The sequence below is a fragment of the Chanodichthys erythropterus genome, chromosome 6 (genome assembly GCF_024489055.1).
Source record: "Chanodichthys erythropterus isolate Z2021 chromosome 6, ASM2448905v1, whole genome shotgun sequence".
NCBI classification, from domain to species: Eukaryota; Metazoa; Chordata; class Actinopteri; order Cypriniformes; family Xenocyprididae; genus Chanodichthys; species Chanodichthys erythropterus.
The window spans coordinates 4418174-4434362 of NC_090226.1; the positions used below are offsets into that span (position 1 = coordinate 4418174).

The 16189-nt window shown below is 36.8% G+C and overlaps 1 protein-coding gene across 2 annotated transcripts; it reads left to right on the plus strand.

The window, feature by feature from the left end:
• The first annotated feature begins 995 nt into the window (after positions 1–995).
• On the plus strand, positions 996–12712 carry cldn19 (claudin 19). 2 transcript variants are annotated; one of them, XM_067387128.1, is made up of 5 exons: positions 996–1649; positions 6086–6250; positions 6713–6797; positions 7244–7390; positions 11800–12712. In XM_067387128.1, the coding sequence occupies exons 1-5, from the start codon at positions 1427–1429 to the stop codon at positions 11846–11848; spliced, it is 669 nt and encodes a 222-aa protein (XP_067243229.1). In that variant the 5' UTR covers positions 996–1426; the 3' UTR covers positions 11849–12712. The 2 variants fall into 2 exon arrangements, with proteins under 2 accessions (XP_067243229.1, XP_067243230.1); XM_067387129.1 differs by lacking the exon at positions 11800–12712 and having other exon boundaries at positions 6086–6285; positions 7244–7389.
• The last annotated feature ends 3477 nt before the right edge of the window (positions 12713–16189 follow it).

Here is a 16189-nt window from a genome sequence, read left to right on the forward strand (position 1 = left end):
TTTCTGAGTTCTAATTGTTTTAAAGTAAATTCTACACAGTTTGAAACAACATTTGGCGCAACATTGTTGGTCTAATGTGTGTGTGGTTTTTTATAGATTCAAAACAATTCTGGGTATCTGTGAAAATAAGATATAATTCCTTTTTTTTTTTTTTTGCAGTGCAGAACACCTTAGCAATGCCATGGCAACACAATGGCAACAGGCCACACCCTAGCATCACAGTGATGGGTTCTACATTGGAAAGCCACTTACATTTTCTTAAATAAATAAATAAAAAATGTAGTTTCAGTTTCTACTTTTGTCACTGAAAGTTCTTCACAATCTGTTCATCTGCTCGGTGACCAGACCCAAAAGGCGCCTCCATTCCATGCAGCAAGACCTGCTGTGTGTTTCCCTCACTCGGTGATTAAACCGAGCGGGTTCCCATGGAGATCCTCCGAGCTGTCACAGACCAACCCCTAAATCTCCACCAGAAGCAAGAGTTTTTGTGTGCGGGTGACACTTCCTTTCAAACGAGCACAGTTTAAACGCTGATTTATGCGCCTCTGTAGTGCTTCAAAAGGGTCAGTGCAGGAACACATTCAAATGGTGAAAACAACTTCACCCAGCAGATGCCACATTACTGACACAGTGACTCTGGAGCAATAACTTTAATCCGCATACCATCGTTTTACATTTCATTGACTCTGCAAGATGTGAAGATTTGAAGACACTTGCTTACTTTGAGAATTTGATGCAATTAGGGCTTTGTGGCGTATCTCACGTCCCACTTTTTTGCTGGTTGACTCCACAAGTGACATCTGGGCTTAATTAGTCCCTCCTGCACTACTTTCAGTAGGCGTTTCTCTTCCCAAAGCACCAATCAGAGAGTAATCATCGGCCTGGCACTCCACCCCCCATTGCATTCACTCTGTCAAGGATTTTTTTTTTTTTCTGTCTGTGAAGTATTCTCCTTCCTTTTTTTCCCCCCATTCCCACTGCTCTGCCCCCTGAGCACCATCCAGACGCACTGGTGTGTGACAAGAACAGCTATGCAGACAGTAAAGCAGCGTTCAACCACATCCTGACGGCAGCCCTGGGCACCCCGAACGCTCTTTCTACAGCCTCCAGAAGTGGGGTATACCTTCAGAAAAAAGACTTAAGGGACCTGCTTTTCAGTTTTAGCCAGAATCAAGGGATGTCACAGGCAGCCACCAAATGAGAGATACTGAAGCGAACCAGAGCAACAAAAGGATACTGCAAGTGACCAAAGAGTTGGCAAGAATCAGACAGACTTTAACTGCTCGTCTCGAATCGTTTGATTCATTCTGAGCCAGGTGGATTTCTTTGCACGTTCTTGAGGGAATTGCAGGTGGCTTCCTGACTGGAGAACTTCATTGAACTCAGTCTAATTCTACACTAAAGCAAAAGTTTAAAAAGGACAATTATGGCCAACTCTGGGTTTCAGCTTCTGGGCTATTTTCTCGCTCTGGGTGGATGGATTGGCATCATCTCCACTACGGTGCTGCCCCAATGGAAGCAGTCCTCGTACGCAGGGGACGCTATCATCATGGCTGTGGGCTTGTATGAAGGCCTGTGGATGTCCTGTGCATCTCAGAGCACGGGCCAGGTGCAGTGCAAGATCTTTGACTCCTTGCTCTCACTGGATGGTAAGTACTAAACAGTTCTATAGGTTAATAATACACAGACGAGTCATGTGGCTAAAGGCATAGTTTACCCAAAAATCAGAGTTCTAGCATCATTTACTCACCCTCATGTCATTGAAAAACCTGTATGACTGAGGAAAGTTGTAGAAGATTACAGAACATTGATGATTTTTTAAAAAATGAACAAAAACAGTCTAAAGATTCAAATAGGTTTGGAACAACATAAGTTTAATTTAGATGCACTCTTAAAAATAAAGGTTCCAAAAGGGAGGTTGTGTAGTGTTGCCATAGAAGAACAATTTTTGGTTCCCCAACGAACGTTAAAAGAACCATTATTTCTTTGTGTGAAGAACATTTAAAAAACTTCAAAGTGGAATGAAAAGGTTCCATGGATGGTGAAGATTCTTCATGCAACCATAGATGCCAATAAAGAACAAAAAACTTAATGTGGAATAATAATTAAATCAAGATTTTTTTGGATAGAGGAGGCTGGTGGCAAAAAAGCGCAATCAACTCTGGGAGCTGCTGTGTGCACATGGATTTAATCAACTCGTTTAATCGATCAAATTAAAATATGTGCGTTGTGACATATTATAATGAAAGTCTTATGTGACACTAACCTCACTGAGGCGCTGACTCTACCAGACTGTTGAAATGCCGTGGAATGCAATTACATTGCGATTAATCAACATTTAGCGCCACTTGTCATTGGCAATTTTGTGGTGACTTGTTACGTCTAATCAAAATCAGTCACTTCTCGTCTATTTCTGGGACAGTCCCGGGAAGAAGACGTCCCTAAAAATCAATTATGAATGGTTGCTGATGATTGTGCGTTTAGGATAATTCAATTATTTTTCCATTACATCCACATCTGTTTGTTATTTGTGGTCAAATATTACAACATTGCAGGCAGTAACAAAACACTGCGGTTCTGAAGAGTTATAAGACGCTTTCATAATAACAATAGCAGAACATTTAATTTAATGTGGCATGGTTCAGAGAAAACAGTTTGCCGTTTTATATTCTGCATCATTGCTTTAATAACAGCGTATTGTCTTGAAGTGATGAATGGCAGTTGTGTTGAGAAGAAAAGGCCAGTGTTTAGGCAAAGATATGTTCAGAATGCACATCCCCACACAACACACAGGTCACCTTTATTGCTGTTTACATGCAAACAAACATTTGCCGACATCTAAGATGACTACATTTTTAAGATACAAGGTCTTACACGAACATATCTAAATTTCTAATGTTACAGATTTATCTGATCAAGTTTAAATACAAAGTTCCAAATGGAACCAAAAAAGTTCTTAGAGCATGATGTTACTGGAGAATTTTTAAGGATGCTTTGAAGAATCTGCAATTTACAAGTATAATAATGCAACATCAAGAGCTTTTTTAGTCTCTAAATATAGTAACTTCAAGAACCATATGAAGCCCAAAATGGTTCTTTATAAGGAAACTGTTCTCTGTTGAACCAAAAATGCTACAGCTGTTAATCATAGTCATAATTGCTGTATCTTTGTTTAATTGCCAATAGCTAACTTCAGACTTAGCGTAATGTTGTCTAAAATACTAATGCCCATGTGTTATGGCCACTTCGCGTCATCAAGCATCAACTTTGCACATAAGATCAGATAGATTTATTCAGAGAACATTCATTTAAAGAACATTCACTGCCACTTTCTGCTTAATTACTGTTAGGTTTTGTGGAATATAATTTGGCTTTGACAGAAATCCGCCACTCGTCCACAAAGGCTGCACTCAGTACTGTACTGCTCATGGTGGAATCTGTAACCCTCGGCCCACAAAGGGTGACAGGACCATCTGATTCCACTGTCCCCCCCCTCCTCCCAGCCTTAGGTCATCTGGTCAGATAGTGACTGCAATGTTCTGGCTTCTGTATGTACAGACAGCCTCCCACAAACTTGCATTGTTTGCCCTTTTGTGCAGCAGTTCTAGTGTCTTTTCTTGAAAACTGTTATTATGTGCTGTCAACTAAACACAGTATTTAGGATAAAGAATCATCTATATGAAGCACACTTGAGCCACGTTAAGGCAAAGTTATGAAACCTGGATGGTAAACGTTTTAAAACAAATACTGCATGCAATGCGGATATAAATGATAGTGTTTTGTTGTGTCAATCTAAACAATAAGTGTACAAGAAAGTATAAACCCAACCAAAAAAAGTTAACAAATAAAAAACAAGAAAAGGAATAACTGAGCTGGGGTTTAAATCTGAACTCCTAGAAGAAAACTATCCATCCATCCACCCACCCACCCATCCATCCACCCATCCATCCATCCATCCATGAAAAATAGACACATTTAAGCAAAATATGTTCTATTACTGCCAACAATTTTAAGAAAAAACATTAACAGACTCTCAACTTTCACTGTTGGTTCATTTAAACTAATTAGAGGTTGATTTTGAAAAGAAAGCACAGTCACCCTGAAAGAATTAAGTATAATGTAAGTAGACAACCAGAAAAATATAAGAAATGGAAACTAAATTGATCTGAAATATGGTTACGATAATACCTTGAACTTGACTTTCTCTCTTTTTAGTCCTTTTGTTCTAAATATTAATGGTAAAAATAACATTTTAGAAAAAAAAATCCATTATAGAGGGCGTAAAAAATGATTATGACGTCATAAAAAAGTGATTTGTATGAGGAACGCATTGAGAGATGTTTTCAATGACGTGTGAAGCAGCCCACAAGCGCAAACAATAGACAATAGCCGAGCCTCACATGCAGCTTCTCTTGAAGCATGTTCTCCATCACTGTGCTAGCGCTTGCCTTCCTTTCGTCCGTGCCAGGCGCTGCCAACCTTGGCACTGGACAAGGGATTGTGGGAGGACCCCTCCACCCGGACTCTAACTACCCTCATTCAAACATGACCTTGAGATCACAGTGTTACTCCGCGAAACGCTCTCCTTGAAAATCAAGAAATGAAGCAAAACAAGGATGAAAGACGAGAAAATAAGACCTCTCCTATAAAGCACTAAAACCCTGCTTCAAAGGCGGCCTCTTCGCACATATAAATCATACATCAAAAGTTGTGTGATAATCTCTCCTCAGTTCTCGACTTCTTTGAGACACTGTAATACTTATTTTATGGCTTTGATTCATGTTTGATGCAACACTTTGAAAGCAAATCGTTCTACAAAGGTGATTTAAATTACATGTGGCTGAGCTGAACTCTTCTTTTGAGGTGGACAGTTTGACATGGTTGGTGGTCTGCATCTACTGTGGGATTCTGAGTTGAAGTTATTATCTAAGCTGAACTGGCATGTTAGCATGTAGCTATCATACAAAAGCAGAGACAGAGGCATTGAAAACAATCCGCCTTTGTGGAAAAGTCACAGTAATCCCCTCTGTGTGAAGCATGTAAAAATGTCACTCCTACAGCATTATGCATGAACCGAACACCGTGTGGGTTATCTGTGGAATTTTGATGTAGTAGAGCAGCTTGAAATCACCAAAATGTGCTCAAAATAGACAAAAAAAGGTGCTAAAATTATAATTATGAGGATTTTAGCATGAAAACCCAAACATGTTTCCAAAATATGTCCAGATCATATTTGCCTTGGGCATTGAGACATTATTTAATCTTTAATCAAAATGTAATTTCTCTTTATTTTTATTTTGGGGTGAAATATGACCAAGACATATTATTGACAGGTATTGTGAGACTCACCCTTTAAGATGTAAGTTTTACATATCCTAATAATTTGTGTTTAAAATGTAGATAAAATGCAAAAAAAAAAAAAAAAGGCAGAAAATAAGAAATAAAATAATTCAATGATGATTGTACTTAAAACAAGTGAAAAATTCAGTCAATGAAAAAAAATTTCAAAATGTAAAGCATAAATTAATCTGTAAATGTATTGTTTTAAAGATATATATATATATATTCTTACTTTTGCTTAATTTCAATATTCTTAAATCGAGACACATTTACTTCTGAAGCAAAATAACATTTTTTTTTTTTTAAATGTATCAAATCTAAGTCGGTAAATGCTTAATTCAAGAGAAAATATCTGCCAATCAAGTAAGAAAAATTAAAACTTAATTCAAAGGAAAAACAAGTTTATTTTTCTGACCCCATTGGCAGATTCTTTTTCTTGCTTTTTTTTTCTCTCTCATTTTATTTTGATGATTTTTTTTTTCTCTGAAAAACAAGACTTAAAATCTTAGGTCATTCAGTATCTCAAGTAAATGTATCTTGATTTAAGAATGTTTAGATATTTGTACAGGAAAATATGAGGATTTTCTTAATAAGAAAATCATTTTTGCAGTGCGTGTGTGTATATATATGCCTATAACAGCTTGCAGTGTGCGGCTTCTGCTTAAAAAGGAAGTAATTTTGAAATTACTTTTGAAATTTCCTTTTGAGTTCCCACTTAAACTCTAGTATGATGTGTGTTTTTCAGTCCACATTCAGACGTGTCGAGCTCTGATGGTGATCTCAGTGCTGATGGGATTCATCGCTATCATTGTGAGTGTGGTCGGGATGAAATGCACGAAGGTGGGCGACAACAACCCATCCACCAAGAGCAAGATCGCCATCTCTGGTGGGAGTCTGTTCCTGCTCTCAGGTGAGACTCCAACCCAGACTGAACACATTGTTCATGTAGGTTGATGGACAATTTGTAAAACTGTGATTTTCCTAATGAAAACATGATTATTTCCTTTTATAATGGTCATATACTCCAGATTGGTTTGAAATGACCACACCAGGAAGCATACTAAGAAACTTTAGGCCTCGAGAGAAAACGTAAACAAAGTCATTACAAACTAAGAGCGTGTAAATTGTGTTATCTAGGTTAACATACCTCAGTCACGTAAATCATTCAGTGTAAATTAGTTTTGGTGAATAAATTGACATTCCTCCATTATCCTCCACATTCTTGAGGTCTGTTCTGGTCCTTGGCAGTCCTTGCAGTAGTAAACAGGAAATGGCTAGTCTGGTCACATTTCACTTTCTGCAAAGCCTGAAAGTAAATAAACAGAGATGTACTCAATGACAGTGCTAAGATTGTAATTTCTATCATGTCTAGGTCTGTGTACGCTGGTGGCTGTGTCTTGGTACGCAACACAGGTGTCCTACCATTTCTTCGATCCAAATACACCAATTAATGCCAGGTAGGACCATTTATAGATTTTAAAATTGTGATGAAATCTATTACTTCTTTTATTAATTATGCATCGTTGTCATTAATTGTATTGAACGCCAATCAAGTTACACTGGTAAAAAAGGTTAGCTGATAAAAAAAAGGTACAAAAAAGTTATGCATATATGTATAATGTATTATATATGTTATACATATTACATAAATATGCAAAATTTATATATAAATATTTATATATACTCTACTTAGGCTATAATTGAATACATATACAATATAAAATGTGCTATTTATAACATTTAAAATATATTTAACTTACTATATATACTGTAAATATTTGTAAATAAGTATAAAGATGTATTTAATTTACTTTTTTTCTGTTGAATTTTGGGTGAAATGTTACCTGAATACGAAAATCACCTGGTTGTTATGTTTTTAAGGCATGGAATCTCTGTCTTTCAGGTACGAGTTTGGCCCCGCCCTCTTTGTAGGGTGGGCGGCTGCCATCTTGATGATGTTGGGCGGCTCATTCCTCTGCTGCTCCTGCGTTAACGAGGACAGAAGAGGACAGCAGTTCTACCGGCAATCTCAACCCTCTACAGCCAGGGAGTACGTGTAAATTCAAAACAAATAAAAGCACAGCAGAAAAGGAGAAACTGTAAATGTAAAGAGCAGCGGGTACAAGAGACAGAGCTCTTCCCACCATGAGTATACCTTCTCACTCGCACTGACCGGTTATCCAGGTCCAAAACACATAAACTAAACATTTACATGGACAAACACTTACAATGTCTAGGGCTATGGTCAAGGAGGTTTGTGTACTTTTTCCGAGATACTGTACAAGCATGTATATATACTTTACTTTCATTTTCATGAAGAATGTGGAAATTCTGTACTTTATTGATATGTACGGCATTCCCAACATACCTTAAGATTTCATTAAGGAACTTTTTGCCAAAAAAAAACAAACATTTTTTTACAAACCAATTTGAAGCTGAAATCCCTAAGAAGAGCATTTACACTGGACTTTCTTTTTTTTTTTTGTATAATTAATTTTACATAGGTTTCAGGGAAAACTTGCATGTACACTCATAGTGTTTTCATGTAAAGTGAATGGAAATATAATCTGGGAACAAAATCTAACCGATATAAAAGAGATTTCACAGTCTTTATTTTCCCTTTTAGCAAACTAAAAGGCAAATAAAGTCAAAAGAGAAAGATTCAATGTGGGATACAATGTGCTATGTTTGGACTAGCATACTACTTTTTCAGTTTCTGCAGTATGTAAAATGTATTCTGTGAACTGCATACATGGAATACATTGATGGCCTTCTATGTTTGCCAAAACATACCGTATAAAAGAGAGCACACTGCACAGAATACAGTATCCCACAATGCAATGAGCTTGAGAGGATTTTTAACTTTTTATCTCTTTTATCACTTATTATTCAATCAGACACCAAATGTTAAGATTTTTTTGTACAAAATTAAATTATAAATGTAAAATAACCATTTATTTCCAAGATGATAACTGAATGCCATTCACTGAATTAAACATGCAACAATGTGACAATGTATAATGCATTCTGTTTTACATTCTATTTTCTTTTATAAAAATAGTAAGCATTATACAGTTTATAGCAAGCAGTAGACTAGTATTTCATTCTGAACATAGCCTATAGATTAGAAACGTGTCACGCTGTTCTGATTGGCTTGTCTGTTCTGCATGGTGGGAGCTCTGTTTGCCAGCTATGTTTGTTCCTGACATCCATAGTCACACTACACCACATTGAGGAGACCAGGAGTTACAAAACTTCCACCGTCTGTTGAAGTACAGGGAATTCCAGTAGAACCAGAGGACATTATTTAAAACCTTTGAGTTCCAGCGCTCCAGTGTGGGAACTGGGATTTGGCTGACTCGAGTCAAAAACTTCCAGCACAAGCTGTAAACATGCTATTTAGACACAGCACTTTCAAGGGAAAGTCCATCGCTGGTTTTAGACCAAAGTATGTGGTGTTGTTAGAATTTTTAAACACCTAACCAGCAGAAAAGAGTTTAAAATATTATGGGGGAATTCACTAAGAATGAGTTATGACACTGATACCACCCATTTACTTCAATCAGAAAATGGCTCAAACACACCCACAAAATTAGTGCTGAACACAATTTGCAAAATGCTGCACAGGTCCTAAAAAGTGAAGCCAAAACTGCTAATCAAAAAGGACATGACATGCGAGCGAGTTTTTTTTTTTAGTGTAATTGGATTTTTATTTAGTTCTTATCATGCTGACATATGTTCCAAGTGTTCATTTTTACGTTAGTTTTAGCTATTTGATGCTATAAAAACGAGCTGTAATGTCATTAATAGCTGGATTCCAATCCAAAACGTGAAGCGAATCTATTCAAAGTTCACAAAAAAAGAAAAGACGAACAAATGCGAATTCGATGCGTTTCCATCAGGTTTTTTGAGCAGATGACGGTGGTATTGGTAACCTAGTAACCAACAGTAAATAAAACACCATCAGCGGAAACAGCCGATTAGTCACATGGGTTTAAGGTTCGCTATTCGGCTAATGCGTTTCCATCTCCCATTATTCGCAATAACTCTATTTCACACAACTTAAAAACCACCTCAAGCGAGTGTAAAAACTTTTTTGTGAATTAAAGGATTTTTTTATTTTATTTGGCATTTCCATCACTCGTTTATGATGTGATACTTCAAAATGTGCATAAAAACAGGGTCCATTTTTTTTTTTTTAAATTACAATTACAGTCTATGGGTTAAAGGATTAGTCCACTTTTAAATAAACTTGTCCTGATAATTTACTCACCCCCATGTCATCCAAGATGTCCATGTCTTTCTTTCTTCAGTCGAAATTAAAGTTTTTGATGAAAACATTCCAGGATTTTTTTCCATATAGTGGACTTCAATGGGCACCAAACAGTTGAAGGTCAAAATTAGTTGCACTGCAGCTTCAAATTGTTCTACACGATCCCAGACGAGAAATAAGGGTCTTATCTAGAGAAACCATCACTCATTTTCTAATTTTTTTAGAAATGCTCATCTTGAACTAGCTCTCTTCTTCTCCTCTATTAGAATTCCGGCAGTGTAGACACTGCTAAGTGTATTACTGCCCTCCTCAGGTCAAAGTTTTGAACTAATTTTTATATGCAATATGCTAGTTCAATAGTATATAACAATTAGTTCAAACTTTGACCTGTGGAGGGCAGTAATACACTTAGCAGTGTCTACACTGCTGGAATTCTAATAGAGAAGAAGAAGAGAGCTAGTTCAAGATGAGCATTTCTAGTTAAAATGTATAATTATAATTTTTTTTTAGAAAATGAGTGATGGTTTCTCTAGATAAGACCCTTATTTCTCATCTGGGATTGTGTAGAACAATTTGAAGCTGCAGTGAAACTAATTTTGACCTTCAACGGTTTGGTGCCCATTGGAGTCCACTATATGGAAAAAAATTCCTGGAATGTTTTCATCAAAAACCTTAATTTCTTTTCGACTGAAGAAAGAAAAACATGGACATCTTGGATGACATGGGGGTGAGTAAATTATCAGCAATAGTTTATTTAAAAGTGGACTAATCCTTTAACATGCTTTAATGTTTGAAAAACACATAATTTTTTTGATTACTGTATATTATTGCAGCACATCTATTCCCCGTCTGCCTAAAACGCTCTGATTGAGTTTTCATGATGATCATTTCAAATATGAGCTTTATATCTTTGCAGATCTTTACATGCAGAAAAAGAGCAAAGAGCAATCCCTGTATAATCAATGAAGCGGTCAAACACTTTTGAGCACGATTGCCTATAATGCTCAACACTGCAAAATGCATTGTAAATAGAAACCTTTGACGGTCTTCAGAGCATGAACACAAATATGGGAACATTTGAAAGCAGCTGCCTATCAGTGTGTACCAAATTGAGTCTAAATAGTCTTGGTTATTGGATCCGCTATCCACCCATGCCTATTGATTCTCGACCTCCTCCTGCACCGCAAATGACAATGTAAATCTATCTTTTACATCAAATATTAGCGGTTCAACCATCCACATCCAGGACTCTGGCTGGAATAACATGCACAACCATTCAGTGAATTTGTTCCCACATCTCCTTAGATTCAAATTCTCTATAATTGGGCCATTTGAAGCAAAAAATTAAGTCATTTTTAACTGGTGGACAGTGAAAGTTTTGTCTCCTGTCTCCAAAATCAATGAGGTGTGAGTTAACACCCCTTTATCAACAAATGCTTTATTGCACATGGACATCTCTCATGCATGCAAATGACATGTAATTCAAAACTCATCTTATGCAAATTTCCTTTCCAATATTTCTTCTGAGATCTCAAATTGTTGGCATATCAAACAAGCTATCTATGTACTTTTCATCGTCCATTTTTCCTAACATTTCCATGTTAACAAACAGCAAACGTCTCTGTGTTGCCACATAACGTACTAACATCCAATGAACCGAGAGGCTCTTGTGAATTGTCTCTATCCCAGATTCCTCTAATGCTGTTCTTCTCTGACTGTCTTCTTCTCTTCTCTAATTCAGGGATGAGTTGTTGAGTGAGACTAGTTTCCCTGACTGACCAACCCTCCCTGCCTTTATTCGAGGACTGTCCGAGCTCCACTCTCTGTATCTGTGTCCCTCACTCCCACATAGAATCCAAATTTGGACACTTGTCTGTATGACTGGACAACTGTCCCTTCTACACCCTACATACTTAAAATCCATGTGCCTTTTTTTCAACATATGAGCAATAAACGTGTTCGAAAAACTGTCACCCCCTATCTGTTGTGTGCATTCTCCCCCAAAACCCCTCTTTGTTTGTGACCCCATCATAAACTGCCTTTGTAAATATGTATTATTGCAGTATGTAAGTGACTACACCCTAAAAGCATGCACTGTTTCATTGCAATACATTTGAAACAGTGGATGACCCGATTTCCGTTTCCTCTGTAACTCAAACTTGTTTTGTTTTTCTTTTAAATTGCAGAGCAAATGTTAAAAGTTCTCCACCAGAGAAAGGGGAGCAGTACTTGTAGTTTGGGAGAGGGCGACATCGTGGGTCACAAGCTGTTAGATTTTGGCAACAGACAAGACACTCTCTTTCGGTAAAAAAGCGAAGAACTCCATTAAAAACTGTAAAGAAATTATTTTAGTCAAAATTAGAAATCCAACTGACATGTTTCCCTGTAATACAGACAATGCAGAGGTTCATTAAGCCAAGATATGCATTTCCAAACAACATGACTTTGTACTGTAGCATAAAAATAAATGTCAGAAATTGATCACCGCATATATATATATCTCATAGTGTTTGACAAATGTGTCAATATTTGTTACAGTTGGACTTTGTTATACTTGCCGAAAAACTATATCACTCATCTGGAGAGCATTGATTCAGGGTACATTATAATGCATTTAAATAAAATTATGCAAATCTTCGACATGTGCAGTGTAATATACTTTGAGCTATAACTGTGTTTTGACTCACAAATGTCTTTTAGTTTGCTAATAGTTTTTATTCTATCTTGGCGTATGTGAGATGAATCTTTTGCCCGTGGTAAAATCAATTTTGTTTTTTTTCTTTTTCTTTTTTGTTCATAAAATGTGTAGTACATAAACTATGAGGGGGTTGTCGCTTTTGATCTAGTTTTAAAAGAGACCCACATGCGACTCAGATACAATTAAATCTCTTCGAAACTCTCTAGTGCACTTATGATTTGTCTCGGTGAATTGTATTCAGCCTGCATTGAAAGGCACTATTTATCACAAATAATGTCTTTAAAGTGGTCGCAGAGTCTGTAGGTTGTCATTAGAAATATTTGAGTTCACGTTCCACCGGTTATGTTACCTAATATTGAAGTATGTATCATCTCATATGTTGTATCAAGCTTTCTGTTTATCTGTTTAAAAATAAAATAAACTATACAAAGATATATTTTCATGTGTTTCACTTGAGGAAAGTGCTGTTTGTTTGACTAAGCCACATGCAATTTTTACTAGGACTGTCAAAATAGCAAACATTAAATAAAATGTATCACTCTTTTGTATGTGTTCACAAAATTAATAAAAAAAGAAATTAAAGAAATTAAAAAGGTATTTTATATAACTCATGGCAAAATATGGCAAATGATTCTAAACTAAACAAGCTAAATGAAGAACATACCTGAAGAAATGCTTTCCATCATCATTCCCATAATCTCAAAGACAGGTGTTGAGATGGCACAGGATTCTTTGGACCTGGATGCTGCCATGATTGCTTCCTCCTGGGAACAGTTGTTAGTAATTATTCATGTGACTAATCACTCCATATTAGAAGTTCTTGCAGTATATTTCACTGTGGTAAAAGCCCTCAAATAAATAAATAGTTAAACATCTACAATAATTAAAAATAATTAAAAAATTAAAATTATATATTTAATTAAAAATTAAATTTTATTAATTATTTAATTAATATTAATAAATTTTAATACTTTTTGTTGTTTTTGAATTGCTGTCAATGGAGAAACAGGCCTACATAGGCTAAAGGTGTGGTTGCATCCCTTTAAATTCCATTCCAGGGTGGGTGTGGTCTCTCGGTCGAAATCACGGGTGCCCCCTAAGACCTCTAGAATTGTCTTGACCTTTCGCGTTTTCTAACGACGGCCCTGGCTAAAACATCTACCAGTTTAAGCTTAAGCTAGCCAATCAAACACCTTGGCTCTGTATTTTGTGCTGTTTTCTTCCTTTTTCCTCTTTACATTTTGCATGAATTTTTGAGGGATCTCTCCTACAATAAGTCAAGCAGCTTCTGTCAGTGGATCTGTCAGTCGGTGGAAAATAATCTTACATTATTGCTGTTTTCGGAAGAAAGCAGCTCTTGGCGGTGATAAATTTGCAGATTCTGAGGCCGAAAGTGAAAGTGAAGGCCAAGTACAATAACCCATACTCAGAATTTGTCATCTGCATTTAATCCATCTAGTTAGTGCACACACATTAGGACTAGTGAGTAATGAACACACACACACTGCAAACTGTGGACACACCATAGACTGTAAAAAAAGATGGACGATGCGACGCCGCTTCCTTCCATTGTATTAAACTGAAGCCAAAACGGACGCTGATGGGCGCTGACACGTTATGCAAAAACGTCAAAAAAAAAAAAAAGTTTGGAGCCTGGGCATGTGCAGAAAGAATCGTCAGTGGAGCCCGGAGGCGGAGTCGTGGTATCAAACTTCCACCCAGACGACTGCGTCATCATTGATGTATTTTAAATAGACTATATAAATTATACACAATTTAAAATTCTACCTATAAAATAATTGGCTATTCTGTTTCTAGAGCAATAATATTTTTGAAACAGCAAATTCAGTAGATAAACTCAATATAATATGCCACTAGAAACAACTCTAAAATGTCAGAAACGGTCCTGCCATTTTAAATCAAGTTCAACTAACGTTACAGGAGATCGATTGCTGTAATTAGAGTAAGCTATCATTAGTTTTGTCCTGCTAATTATTATTTTATACCCATAAAAATAATTAGTAACTGCTAGATAACGATCACCTGTCTTTTTTTCCTGTCATGGCTAACGTTAGGTGTGTTATCTTAACTAATAACGTTATTAATTAGCTTATAAAGCCCAAATTTAACGTTACCGAGAAAAGCTCAGTTATCCGTCAGATCCTGTAGGTCGGTTAGTACAGTTTACTGCTGAACAGCTCATTTTGTCGGTGTGAAATAACACAGAAATTGAAAATTAATAGTTAGTCATGTATCTTCAATCTCCCCACGAAGTCCCGACAGTCCTCAGAGAAGCTTTCAATCAACTGTGAATCACAACGACACGCCCCGTTTCTATAGCACCAAATTGCTAGCTAAAATCAAACTTATCATAAAAACGAACAATTGAATATAAATCAGCGTGATAACTACCTTAAATGACCAAAACCATCTTTCGGAAAATTTAATTTGAAGCATAATTTATTTTTATGTTTTAACTTACGTCTCATTCATCTGCATTGAGAGGGCGGGGTTAATGACCTGTACTGCATCCAGCCTCCAGGGGGCGATCAAAGAGCCCGCAGCTTCACTTTTCAGGATGTATGAGGCACACCTGGGACACACACACACCAAGAGCTGTGGCGCCCGGGAGCGATTGGGGGTTAGGTGCTTTGCTCAAGGGCACCTCTGTCATTTCCTGCTGGTATTGAGAATGAAACCCGCAGCCTTCGAGTTACCAGTCTGACTCTCTAACCCAGATGTCTCCAGACTCGGTCTTGGAGGGCTGCTGTCCTGCAAAGTTTAGCTCCAACACTTGAACCAGATAATCAAGGTCATACTAGGTATACAAGAAATTTTCAAGCTGGTGTGATGGAGCTGGTTGGAGCTAAACTCTACAGTAAATTGGAGCGCATTTTTTAATCTGCAAAAAAAAAAAAAAAAAAAAAAGTCTTCTGTAGAAACATATTTGCATTTCTGAACCCATATAAAAATACTTCAAATTTTTATGCATGTTTCTTTTTGAAAACGTTAGATATGTCCTGAGGGGTTAGTGCTTGCATCATTTTCCAATCATGTCTTCTTCAAAGTTTCTGTACTTTCTCCATTATCATATTAATGAAAGGCCAAAAAGAGAAAAGTCAAACTCACTGACTTCACTTCATCAATGAAATGGGGCATGTAAAACCAGATTAACAATTACTAGCTCAAACTGAGTCTAGCCAGACGATAAATCAGAACTGAGAATGTCTGTGTGTACGTCTCACCCCCATCTCAGTATCTCACCATGATTCAGACCTGTTTTTTACACCTGGATGATCGTTTCCTCATGAATCTCGTGCTTGACCGAGCGTCTGGACCCCTGACGGTGCTCAATTTGAGCAAAAGATAGACTGTCTGTTTTGTTTGGACTGACTTGGCCTGATTTTGAAATCATTAATGTAATCTTGCAGACTGGTGTTTGGATGATGGCTGAAACAGGTCTATGCTTTTGCCAGTCTCATTTATGATAGTGTCATGCATTTGTTTAGTAGCAACTAAGCATCTATTACGTATAGTCTGATTCTTACCTTACTCTTAAGTTGTGTTAAAATTATTTATGAAATGAAGCATGCGTAAAATGCTACTGATTGGGAAACTCCAAATCAGAGGCGTGAATTAAAGATTCATAGTGGAAATTAATTGTGGCTGTTCAATAAGTTGTAACGGTGAATGTTTATTTTGTATGCATTTTCTGCTGAAGAAGAATAGTGATAAAGCTTGTCAAGATTCTACACATTATGTCGTTTTATGAGGCAATAATCACTGCAGTGGCAAAATACAGATAAAATACAGTATCCTTTATATATCTATATAGTACGGAAAAGGATTAGGGCCAAGCAATAATAAAAAAATAAAAC